Source organism: Pseudopodoces humilis, chromosome 3 (genome assembly GCF_049639895.1).
Source record: "Pseudopodoces humilis isolate 2021_Gansu_Grassland_sample_001 chromosome 3, ASM4963989v1, whole genome shotgun sequence".
NCBI lineage: Eukaryota > Metazoa > Chordata > Aves > Passeriformes > Paridae > Pseudopodoces > Pseudopodoces humilis.
In genome coordinates this window covers 112,276,082-112,288,847 of record NC_142202.1, presented here as the reverse complement: position 1 = coordinate 112,288,847, position 12,766 = coordinate 112,276,082, and the positions used below count along the sequence as shown (strand labels likewise).

The following is a 12,766-nucleotide window of genomic DNA, read 5'->3' as shown; positions in this document are numbered from 1 at the left end:
GGAGGCAGATGCTGCTCTCTTATCAAACTCATGGATGCTTTTTTCCCCCATTTTCATAAAATCAAACTGTTGGTGATAAATCCTGCTGGGCATATGGAATGCTCTCCTCTCCAAAAACCTGGAAAAGGTTCATCTCCCGTGAAAAGCCATTGACAGCAGGAGATGGAGTAGCTGGATTCAGAACCAAGGGCTGCAGTTTGTTTTCCCTTTGTCCTGTCTCCAGAATCCCTGCAATCAGTTGTTTCACTACAAGCACCCAGAAAGGATGGAGCTTTTTCTCCTGTTGACAGTGAGGGAATGGAATTTTGGAGCCTATGAGAAAATCAGGGGGGAAATCAGTACTTTTCAGACACTTCCATTTACTTAAAACCTTTAGTTAATTAAAATCTGTGTTAGCCCTGTTAAGAAAAGCGAGAATTTTTTTCCTACTCCTGAAATTGGCTGAAGGAGCATCAGGAAAAGGAACTAAGGGCACTAGAGGGAAACTGAGGCCACACCTGGTCACTGAAACATCCACATGTCTCCTTGTAAGTCCACAGAAATGCTGTTTTCACCTATTCCCAGATTTTCTACTGGCAGAAAGATGGGAAATCTGGGGAAGCTTCAGTCTTCCCAGATAACACTTCCAGATCCAAATAGTTCAGCGAGGTCTTCAGCTTCCTGAAAGCTCATTTGAACTGAACTCTGAGGGGTTTGAGCTTCGTGGGGGGAGGAGAAATGGGTTTTGTTCTCAACATTGAAGGCATTTGGGGCAGGGAAGTTCCATTTCCAGCCTGATCAAGGCTTTGATCTCTGCCCAGAGCCTGGCTTGTGGGAGCCTGGCTTATCTCTGTGACAAGGGACAGCCCCATCTTGGGCTGTGACAGGAGACAGCTGAGAGGGAATGAGAAAAGCTTCAGAACAGCCATAAACTGGATTATTCTTTCCAGTGGGGCTCAATTTCCTCTTGCTGTGAATGCAGGTGACAATGCACAGGTTTCAGAACACTGATATTAATTAAGTTGATTTTATTGGGAATTTATGGAAGGAGTTGTTTTGAATTGTGACTCGTTTATGTGATCTCTGTGATTCCTAACACATGCTGGCCCTTAATTCCCAACCCATGCTCGTGGGAGGTGGTTCTGGGAGTCTGGATTCATCCCAACCGTGTTTTTGGCAGGAATTATTAACTGCCTCTTGATGGAAGCATTTTTTTCCTCCTGGATTTTGTTGAACCAAAAGCCTTGGGATAAATCAAGTGTTGAAGGACATGACATTGTCTGTGGCTTGAGTTCTCTGATCCTCTGGACTGGTGTGAGACATGGACCAGGTGAAGTAGGATTTAGCCAAGGATTCCAGCAATTAGGATCCAGAAATTGAAATCTGTGAGCAAAGGGAAGTTCCTTAGAAACTCGTCTAGACCTTGTATCCAGATTTGTCACTGGCTGCCTCTGCCTTTATTTGTCCCCTTTCACATCCTGAACTGGAGCTGATGGTACTTGCAGCTCTCAGTGAGTTCTGCTCGTGGAACAACGGGAACAACGAGGGATGAAATGCCAATTTGGGGATTGTGGTGTGGCCACTGGGACCGTTCTTCTGACATTCCATAAAGGAGCTCTCGTCCCTCCATGACGGATTTGAGGGCAGGCACGCTGGCAGCAAGCTGTCTTCATTTCACCCAGAACTTTCCCCGTGAGATCTCAGCCTTCTCACCTCAGAAATCCCCGGAAGGCTTCCGGTCTGGACTCTACCTGGAAGCCAAAAGTGAGTTTATGTGCCTGAGTGTTTTATGGTTGCTGCTCCCAGCCACATAAACATTAATAAATCCACTGTCCTCTTCCCATCAAAACAATAACCTGCCTGCAAACCTGATGGCTTCTTGGCTCTGCTTGTATCAGAGTTTATATTCCAGGTTTTTTAGTAGCTGCTCAGTGAGTTACAGTCTGACTCCAGTTCCCTCCTCCCTTTGTTGGGCTGTGCTGTTCACTTGGATGCCCTCAGATACAAATGTTTGCACTGAAGCTCTTGTAGGATAGGTCAGAGCAGCTTTTAATTGCTGGAAACGTCTCCGAGCATCCTTGGGAACGATGTTTTCCGAAGAGCGAGGCGCACCAACGTGAACAAATTTACAAATAATGGCACCTGCTCTGCCAGGTGTTTTGTTTTCCTGCTGCGGTGGAAATCCTGTCTGACAGATCCCGAGGAGGAACCTGCTGAAGAAGTAATTGCACAACAATACAGAGGCTTTGCACTGACGAGAGCCTCTGGTAATTAAAGCAGCCGGGCTATCAGCCAAAGAGCAAAGTGTGGAAAGATAAGCTCTGGAGGTGTTTCCAATAATCCCCTGGGATCACAGCCATTGGATTTCCAGCACTCTGCCTTTCTGCTGTGCATTTGTCTCCAGGATGGAAGTTGCTGGGTTTCCTCCCGTGGTGGCTCTGATGGCTTGGTGAGGGGAGGAGACCTCGGGGTGCTCCTGAGCCCCTCCTGACTTTTCCATCTGCTGTCTCACAGATGAGATGTGACAGCTCCTCTCAGCCCCACCCCTGAGCTCCCAGTCCATTTGCTGCCAGGCTTCTCAGCAGGGATCAGGGGACTGGCAATGAATGTGCCTTTTCCAGGGAAATCAGAAGTGTGGGAATAGCTGTGATGGGCTGAGGGAGAGCTGGGCTTTCATACTTTAGGAGTTTTGGGGGTTTTGCTTGTTTACTGAAATCAGGTCAGGCAGCTGCAGTCTGTGAGTGGTTCTTGGGCTCTTGTGTGGCTCTTCTGAGGACAGCAAGGAGCTTGTACCTGGCCTGACACAGCTCTGAGCGCTCCTCACATCTGGGAGCACATCTGGGAGAGTGAGGCAGGCAAGGAAAATGAACATTTTTGCCAAAACAAGGGCCAGGCTTTCCCAGTCAGTTCCTTGTGCAGCTCTGCCCTGCCTGGTACAGTGGCAGCTTCCCGCTGATCCCAAAACAGGTCCAGGAGATGGGAACCAGTTCAGAACAGTGGTCACTCCAAGCTGGGGTGTTCCTCAGGCTCCCTCTGCTCCAGGGATCTGCAGCCAAACTCCTGCTGAATCCCAGGGCTCTGGGTTGGGTCAGTTCTGAAGCAGGAGGGTGGGATCTGCTCCCAGGCTCACTGACTGCACACATCCATTCCTCAGCTGTCGGTATTTACCAGTCTGGGAAGCTTTTGTTGCCCACAGGTGGTTTGAATCCCTCATCCCTGAGCTCCAGGCAGTAACACTGCACCTTTTGGGTGGCGTTAGAAGCTGCTGCCTGCCCTCTTTCTGCCTCTTTGCGTGTTCTCTTTTGCAGCAGTGGTCCCAAATGACATCCCTGTGGGTTTGGTACAGGCAGTGTGAGGAAGGTGTCCCCACCTCATCAGAACAACCTTTTTGTTGTTAAAATTGCCACTAGAACAGCCAGGGGGAATTTGGAGAGGAAGAAGAGGCACAGAGGATGAAGTTGAGAGTTGACAAATAACGGTGTACAGATGGGAAATCCGTGCTGGGGACACTCCTGCTCCTGCCCATCATCTCCCTGGGGTGTTCCAGCTCTGGCATCCGGGACTGTTTCTAGGCTGGGCAGAATTCCTTTGGAATTATCAGGCCTTGAATACCAAGGCAGGTGAAAACAGGTTCATCCAGCTGCAATTTGAGAGAGAATCGATGAAAAACAGTGACATCTGTCAGGACATCGCTCCTGGCACGTGCTGGGCACTGCGGGGACGCCTCCAATCCCAGGGTCAGTTTGGGGCCCCCTGTGGCAAGAGAGACCCTGAGGGGCATGTCCAGGGCAGGGAACGGAGCTGGGGAAGGGGCTGGAGCACCAGGAGAGGCTGAGGGAGCTGGGAAAGGGGCTCAGCCTGGAGAAAAGGAGGCTCAGGGGGCCCTTCTGGCTCTGCACAACTCCCTGACAGGAGGGGACAGTTGGGGGGGTCGGGCTCTGCTCCCAGGGAACAGGGACAGGAGGAGAGGACAAACCTCAGACTGCACCAAGGGAGGGTCAGGTTGGGCACCAGGAGGGATTTCTCCATGGAAAGGGTGGTCAGGCATTGGAACTGCCCAGGGCAGTGCTGGAGTCCCCATCCCTGGAGGTGGTTGATAAAACACGTGGATGTGCTGGGTGTGGATCGTGGGTTAATGGTTGGATTTGATCACCTTTGATCTCTCCAGCCTTAATGATTCTGTGGTTGCATGATCACACCTCTGGGAATTGTTCCACTGCAAAAAAAAAACCCCACCAACCCAAAAATTTGGGTTATCACTATCAAAACTCTCAAAAGAGTGAGCTCTTTCTTCTTGAAACGACTTTTCTTGGCTTCACAGCAAACAGCAGCTCGTAAATCTGGCTCGTGATCCCAGACCTGCCGGTGGAAGTTGGATCGTGAGCTTTGCACTCTGCAGTTTTTCCCTGTGAGCTTTCATGGAAAGCACACACAGGAATTTCGGGAAGTTGAGAAGGGAATGAGCTGCAGCAGTGGAAGTGTTGGAACATGACAGCGTGTTATCCCAGGGACCTTCTTTGAGCCAAATAATTACAATTAATTGTAAAATAAATCTAATTGGACAGCCAGCTCCATGTGCATCTCTAATTGCACAGCCACTAACAGCAGCACGCAGAGAATAAAAATAACTATCTGCATCCCTTTAATGTTAAAAGGAGCATCCTTCTCCTTTCGTTTCTCCGGGAAGACGCGACAGCTGCTCCTGTACGAAAATGAATAAATAATCAGTTTTATTTGTATCTCAAGCTGTTTTCTCCTCTCAGAGACGAGTGACCCACTGATCTCTGCTGAGGAGTTTAAAGGGAGACCAAGTGTTTGCACATTTTCTGTGCGTGGACACGGCATCAATTTTAAAAAAGCCTTTCCGTGGTATCTTCCTGTGTGGTTTTGTTCTCAGCAGGGGATAATTTATGCTGGGTTTTATGTTGCATTATTTAATTACATGTATTTTTAAAATGCATCTGTTTTGCCAATTTATATTCAGCATGCGCTGCCTTTGGATGGCTTTGGAGCTAAATACCCTTCTCATACCTCTGGAGATGAGTCTTAAAATAGTCTGTAAATCCTTTTAATTCAGATTTTGAAAACGCTTTAAGTTGGAGGTAACAAAGCTGGAGGTTCAGGGCATGAAGGAGGGGCCGTGGCTGTTTCAAGGTGAAGAGGAAGGAGCAGGGAATAATTAATACACGAGAAAGGGGGAAACATTAACTTCCCACTCCATCTTTACAAGGGAGGATTAAAGAGAAAACAAGAAGGTGAAGAATTGCCAGGGGAAACCACTACAAACCAGGGACAGCTCCTCAGGCAATGCACGACCGAGGAAACATCCTGCTAAAAGTGACAGGTTTGGGGTGGATGCTCCGATAAATGGATTTTTTGGTGCCATCAAGTCGAACAAGGGAGCAGATTCCAGAGGATTTCTGTGGGATGGGAGAGGACTGATGTCCCCCTTGGCTACCCACAGCTCCATCCAGGCACGTCCTGGGACTCATCCAGCCCTGGAACAAAGCTGGGAACCAGCTGGGAACGGTGAGAGACCAGTCACGAGAGGAGCACGTCCCTGGATACAGGAGGATCCAGGCACCCCCTCAGGATGGCTCTGGATGTGGTAATTAGGAGTTGAAATATTCCCGTTTATTGATGTATCAGGATCTGAGTGTGTTAAACCCAGACTAACACCCAACATCATTGTCCTGACAAACACCTCAGGGCTGCTTTTTGTGCTTTATCTGCGATTTCACCTCTGCGTCCCAAGGTTTTTAAACATTCATTATCACAAACACAGCCAAAAGAACATCCATTTTCCTTTTACAAATGCCAGCCTGCTCGGATCTGGCAGGGGCTTTGACACCCTGCTCACACAGTGTCAAAGTGCAGGGCAGCGATTCCTGCGGGATTCGCCGCTCATCGGGAGCTGCCGCAAACACCCTGGAGTCCCGTGTTGTGCCAGACTCATTTCCTCGAGCTTTTTTGGGTCTGTGTTGGGAAAAAGAGCCTGGTTTTGGGGAGGAAGGGCATCATCCCAGGGGCTTGGCTCTGATGGAAATGCCATGCTGGCATCCCATCTCCTCCCTGCCCACGCGGCTCTGGAAACGTGCCGGGAGAAGCCTCGTGTTGTATCGAGTGAGGCCAGATTCTTTCATTTCTCATGAAATGAAGAACTCCTGGCTGAGCCAAAGGCCTGGATCTGTGCTCTTGGCTTTGGAATGCTGGCCAGCAGGAATTTCTGTCCTCTGAGGGTTTTCTCATGGTGGCAGTTGAGGTTGGCAGGAGGGAAGAAGTTCTGTGTGGGCAGGGCAGGACACCAGCGGTGAGGCTGCACTTGGAAATCTTCAATCAGCACCTCCATGGTTGTCCTTGGTAGGGGCAGCCAAGCAGATTTGAGGTCTGGGCTGAGAGCCACGGTGATCCTGCCAGCTTTTGTGGAGCAGCTCAGCTTGCCCAGAACAGGTAGTGATAAAACACTGAGAAAATCGAGCTTAAAATGCGTCCGCGGTCGGACTCGCGGGATTTACTCCAGTGTCATCCCACTGGGAATGGGCTGCGGAGATTTTGGGTGGCATCTCTGGTGATGACAGCAGCTCCTTTGGCTTCTCCTTGGCACCTGTCCTGGCACAGAGCTCGGCTGCTTGTCCTGGAGCCGACGTGATCGTGGCTCTTCTCTCCTTCCATGAAGTGAGAGCTCAGAGACATCAGGATCAAAATCATCTCTACCAAAGGGAACCCGAGGTTTCCATATGGAGCCTTACCCAGTGCCAGAATTCCTGCTGTAGCCAGGATGTCGAGAGAATCACAGAACCACTCAGCTTGGAAAAGTCCTTCAGGCCCATCCAGTCCCACCTGTGCCCCATCCCCACCTTGTCCCCAGCCCAGGGCTCTGAGCGCCACATCCAGACCTTTCCTTGGACACCTCCAGTGATGGCAACTCCAAACCTCCCTGGGCAGCGCCTTCCAATGCCCGACCACCCTTTCCATGAAGAAATTCCTCCTCTCTACCCAGCCTGAGGCCGTGTGCTTTGTCCCCGTCTGACATCCCACATTTGTCGCCTGGCTCAGTGCAAACTCGTTCTGACAGCTTCACTTCCAAAAAACGACTCATCTTCCAGGAGGATGCTGGTTGATGGGACCAGGCAGAGTTGTTGTCTCCCTCATGCCCATCTCTGGATGCATTTGCAGAGCTGCAAGTCCCAAACAAAAGTCAAAAATGACCAAAATCAGGTCTCACGCCTCGGCTGCAGAGGGAGTGGGAATGGAGTCGGCCGTGGTAATAATGGATGTGATTTATTCTCTTCCCTCCTTCCAGAGAGTTGTAAATAATCCCAGCACTTGTGCCTGATGTGTGGAGGGAAGGGACCCTGGTGGATCTCAGTCTGTGGATCTCAAGTGCTGATCCGGGCAACTTTCTTAAAACCTGTCTGGATTTGGCCAAACCAGGAGTTGAAATTAAAAGTGTGTGACAGGGTGGCTTCAGGGACACTTGGAATTTGTTGTTCCCTTTTCCTAGAGTTTGCCATCTCCCAAAGTCCTCCAGCAGAGCCCTCCCTGGCCTCTGTTAAGCTTAGATTGGCTGATTTTTAATTGATTTCTTTCCCACCCGTGCACGTGGGAGGGCTGGGGAAGCCTCGGCTTCCTGTGCGCTGCTGCGGAAAGCGAGGAGGGCGGGAAGCGACCTGCTCAGCTGGGAACCAGGGCTGGGATGAAGGTCATCAGCTCCCAGATGTGGCACTCTTTGATGGCTGGGGACAGTGGTGGCACCTCTGGGGCCAAGTTCCGAGGCTGGCCGGGTCAGAGGAGTCACCCGTGATCCAGGACAGGCGTTAACCCTTTCCTGCACGGAGAGCATCCGAGCGCTGCTCAGTGAGTCCCCACCCCACCCTGCTCTCCTCCCCCAGCCCCTTTGGGTAGAATTCCTCATCTTTGGCACAGATGGAAACGGATCCTTTTCCTGAGGGCTCATTCACTGTCTCCCCAAATTATCCAGCTCTCCTAAGGGCATCATCCTTCAGGCTTTTCTCCCCTCACAGAGACCTGACGTGAGCAACGAGGCGCCCGGTTTCTTGCAGAGTTTGCTCTTTGCCCAGAAATCAATCCAGTTCACTAAGCTGAGCTGTCAAAACTTCTCCAAGGGCACGGGCATTCCTCATGTTTTCACCATCAAATTATATGTGACACTTAATTTAAAGCTTAAGCATGAAGCCTCGCTAGCACGGAGATTGCTGGAAGGTATTGATTTTGCTGCGGGTTTTTTTGTGTTTATGTATAAAAAGGTATTTTAAAGTATCGGTAAAAGGACATTATTGCTGGGCAGACTCTGGATTTATGCTCTGGTTTAGTTTTTCTCTCAGGTTTTTTAAGATCTATTTGTCCCATGTGTCTGTGAATAACAAAACACTGGGAGGAAATGGATGTTGTGGGGTTTTGTGCTCCTTGAGTCAAACAAATCCCATGTTTTGGGACTGAATCACCTGGAACTGATTTTCTAAAAGCAGAAGAAGCTTCTGATGTGTTCTGTTGGGTGCTTGGAGGCATTTCAGGTATCTCCAAACTTTGCAAACTGCTCAGGAGGTTCGTGCTTTTGGGCTCTGGGCCATTGAGCTGATGGCAAAGTGTTTTAAAGAGAACTAGTCCCAAACAAAAGTCCAAAACGACCAAAATCAGGCGAGCAGGGCACAGTCTGGGGTGGTTTTGGGTCTGGAGGGGTTGGGTTTGGTGCAGGTCCCAGCACTGATGCTCTGCTCGGTGTTTGGAGCCCTTGCTGTGAGGGGAGGAGGTGTTCTGGTGATGGGCTGGGGTCTCTCTGTTCTCTGCCTGATTTCGTGTCCTCCTCACTGTCTGAATCTCCTTGGGAAGGAGAACTGCTGCCTCCTCCTTCTGCCAGAGCCTCTCAGCTTTGCTGAGGGAACATCTTTGGGTTTTGACAGAGCTCCTGCCTCGAGACCATTAGGGAACAAAGTTGTGGCAAAATTGGTCCTTAAAACGATGGAAATGTGGGAAAAGCAGCGCTGGGGGAGAGATTGAGACCTCAGCATCTGAAAAGGGACAGAGAGGGTTGGTTATGGCACCTCTGGGCTCTTCTGGGGGTGAGACCCACCCAGGGCAGGGGGTGGGAGCTGAAGGGACACAACTCCCAAGGAGCAGTGTTGATGTTTGAGAGGAAAGGTGGGTTCTCCCACTCTGGCTGTCTCCAGGTGGAGACAGGAAACTCTCCTGGCAGAGATCTCCCAGTGACAGCTCCACTGCCCTGGAGCACACGGGAGGTCAGTGCTGGTGACTCCGAGGATTCCAGAATGGTTGGGCTGGGAAGGAACCTTAAATCTCGTCCAGTCCCACCCCCAGCCATGTGCAAGGACACCTTCCACTACCCCAGGTTGCTCCAAGCCCCATCCAACCTGGCCTTGGACACTTCCAGGGATCCAGGGACAGCCACAGCTTCTCTGGGCACCCTGTGCCAGGGTCTCACCACCCTCACAGGGAACAATTCCTTCCCAATATCCCATCCATCCCTGCCCTCTGGCACTGGGAAGCCATTCCCTGTGTCCTGTCCCTCCATCCCTTGTCCCCAGTCCCTCTCCAGCTCTCCTGGAGCCCCTTTAGGCCCTGGAAGGGGCTCTGAGCTCTCTCTGGATCCTTCTTTTCTCCAGGCTGGACTCACTCCAGCAGATCCACGTCCTTCCTGTGCTGAGGACCCCAGAGCTGAACACGGAGTGTGGAGTTGCCTCCTCCTGCTTCCCTCCTCACCCCATTCCCACCCTGATTCCTGCAAGCTCTTTTCCAGCAGTTCCCAGGCAGAGAAGAAACCCCTGGGAGCATCTGCTGGCTCTGGATAACCCTTCAGCCAAGCCAAGCACTGAGCAGAGCTTTGTGATGCTGCTCCACCTCGGGAGGGAGCAGGATCAGAAATTCCTGTGCTGACGTTGTCCCTGGTTTTTCCACATCCTGATGAAACCACAGAGCTCCCGGGGTGGGAATGCTGCTTTTCCATCGGCCAGAGCTGCCTGGTCTGCTCACCTGCAGTAGATTGTTGGTGCTTTTGATGGCTCTTTAATGAAATATTCCACGTGTTCCTGCCCAATATTCCATCCCCCTGGAGGTTTCAGCAGATGAAAGCTCCAAGACTGGCTTTCCATGGGAATTGAATCATCCCAGCTGTCACGCAGATCCCGATACAAATATTTCCACTGTTAATGGTTTCAGCGTGGGCTTTTTTGTGGGATCAAATGTAATCTTATTTAATGGAGTTCTGTTGCTGTGATGCTTTGGTCTTTTCACCAGGCTGGGCTTTATTTTATAATGGAGATTGTTCAGAGCAGAGGCAGGGAAATGACTGGAGGGATGGAATGGGGCGGGAAATGTGGGATGGACGGAGTGACTTCGGATCAGCCACGGGAGGCTGGAAGTGTAAGAGCAGGGGAAAGGATCCAGGGTGGATGGGGCTGTCAGGGATGGTGTGAAACTGTGCAGGGGAGGTTTAGGCTGGATATCAGGAAAGGTTCTTCCCTGGAGGGTGTCAGGCACTGGAACAGCTCCCCAGGGAATGGTGACATTCCCAAGGCTGCCGGAGCTCCAGGAGTGTTTGGACAACGCTCTCAGGGATGCCCAGGGTGGGGTTGTTGGGGTGTCCTGGGCAGAGCCACAGGCTGGACTGGATGATCCTGGTGTGTTCCTTCCAACTCCATGATTCTACTCCATGGTTCTTGTAAGAGGGAGAAATCCAGTAGGATTTTCCAGTAGGATTTTCCAGGTGTATGGCTGGGGGTGAGGGGAATTGTCACCACCCGGGGCCCCGCAGCCCCTAAACGTCACTCCCGCCCCGCAGGTAGTGCGCACGGAGAAGAACAGCCTGAACAACCGGTTCCTGCCCTGGGACGAGATCGAGACCGAGGCCATCCTGTCCATCGACGACGACGCCCACCTGCGCCACGACGAGATCATGTTTGGCTTCCGGTGAGAGCCCTCCGCACAAAGCGCTCCTCCCCACAGCCAGGATCTGTCCAGGGGCACCACTGGGGCTGGCACATCCCTTCCCACGGCTCCCCAGCTCCGTTTCTTGGGGAAACACGCGTTAATGGCGTGGGGAACCTGATCCCAGGTTGTCCAGGAAACCCCATTTCCCACACTTCTTAACCCAGCTCTTCAGCTTTTGCCGTGCTGATCGTGGTCCTGAATGGATTTAACGCCTGTGGCTTCTGAGGGTGGAAATCCAAGAGGATTTGTTTCATGTGCTCCATCCGTGAGCCAGAGGCAGGGCTGGTGGTGGCTGCCACCCTCTGCTCCGTGTGGCACTGGGGAGTGACAGTTCCCTTTCTCCTGCAGAGCAGCCCAAGGCAGGCGCTGGCTGCTCTCGCTGCCAGCCCCCAGCTTTCCCTTGACTTTTCCCTGGAAAAAGCTTCCTGATGTCGGGAATGAGGGGGCTCCTGCCGGGGGAGGTTTGTGCCAGCTGCTCCTGCAGCTCCTGCAGCCAAACCTCGCTCCCTGCCAGGAGCTGCTGGGGACTGAGGGTGGCTCAGGGGGCAGGGACTGCGATTCCCGGTCGGAGAACACCCGGCAGCTGCCCGGGGGAAGGAGACAGGGACCAAAACCTGCTTGGGAGGAGGATTAAAAGGTACAGAAAGGTACTGGAAACCCACCAGGCTCCCCCAGAGAGATGAGAAACAAGGCATGAGAGGGATTGAAGTGCAAGAGGAGGCATCAGGATTCCTGGCTTCCCTTCCCTGCCCCACTCCAGGCTCTTTATCCAAACTGGGCTGTCATCTCCCCTTTTTTGGTCTCTGTTTTCCTTTGCCTGGCTGAGGTTTTGCTGATTAGCCCTGGAGAGCATCAAATGAAGGTTGTAAGTGCCCTGTGTCATTCTCACTCATATCCCTGCTTACAGACACCCTGTTCCCACAAAGGCTCCCTGTGTTAACACATTCCCAGGAACTGCCGGAGTCTCGGCACTGGAGTGAACCTCTGCCCACAACAGCTGTGCTTTGTCAAAACTTTGCTCCAGGCTTTGATTCTTGGGGCCAAAAGCATCATTTTTCCCTGTTTGCCACTCAGGAGGGAGCTGGAAGCAACTCTCTGAGCGCCCCCAGAAGGATTCTCCAGAGAAATCCTGACTTTTGTGAGCTGGGAAGGAAAAAGCATCACATTCGTAGGAAAGCGAAGATGTGGGAGAAGAGAAAGGGAATAAGTGGTTTTGACTTCCAGCTTTTCTAAACAAGCACCCTGGATTGACAGGAACTGCAGCAAATGAGTGCTGGGGGGAGGATAGAGCCAGGGAAGCTGCTGGTGGTGGTGATTCCTCGGGATTATCTTGGAGTTTAATTAATTGGAGTGGAAGACTGAACAACAAACACTCCTGTGCTCCGTAAGTGTAGGGAAAGCTCAGAGAATCTCGGTTTCCTCTGCTGCTTTCCTCCTGTAGCTCTCCCAGAACAGGGCTAGTGGGAGAAACTCACACCCAAATGAGGGAAAAAACCCAAATACGGCACTTTCTGCCCAGTTTTGTGCCTGGGAAGAAGGGAAAACCCTTCTGTGTGCACAGGGAGTTCTCTCCTGCAGCCTGGAGTCACAGCTTGGGCACGGAGCAGCAGGAGGGGGCTGGATGATCCAAGGAATCCAGCACCCCTGCCTCTGGAAGCTGGATTTGTTTCCCAGCTTAGGCATCAGGCACTGACTTTTTCCTTAATTATTCCTGCCAGTGTTGCAGCTCCCCAGGGGGATTTCTCTGGAGGAGCGTGAGCTGCAGATGAGAGCAGAACGTGAAGCAATCCACAAAGCTCAGGATTTCATTCCCAAAGCTGGA

The 12,766-nt window shown here is 51.6% G+C and overlaps 1 protein-coding gene across 8 annotated transcripts in view; it reads left to right on the top strand.

Annotated features, from left to right (window-relative positions):
* The window catches only part of EXTL3 (exostosin like glycosyltransferase 3), a 112,777-nt gene that overhangs the window by 94,880 nt on the left and 5,131 nt on the right, over positions 1 to 12,766 (top strand). For all 8 annotated transcript variants that reach the window (XM_014257652.2, XM_014257645.2, XM_014257649.2 and 5 more), the window contains one exon: positions 10,796 to 10,923. In XM_014257652.2, the coding sequence (XP_014113127.1) occupies positions 10,796 to 10,923 (128 nt within the window). The remainder of the gene's footprint in view (positions 1 to 10,795; positions 10,924 to 12,766) is intronic.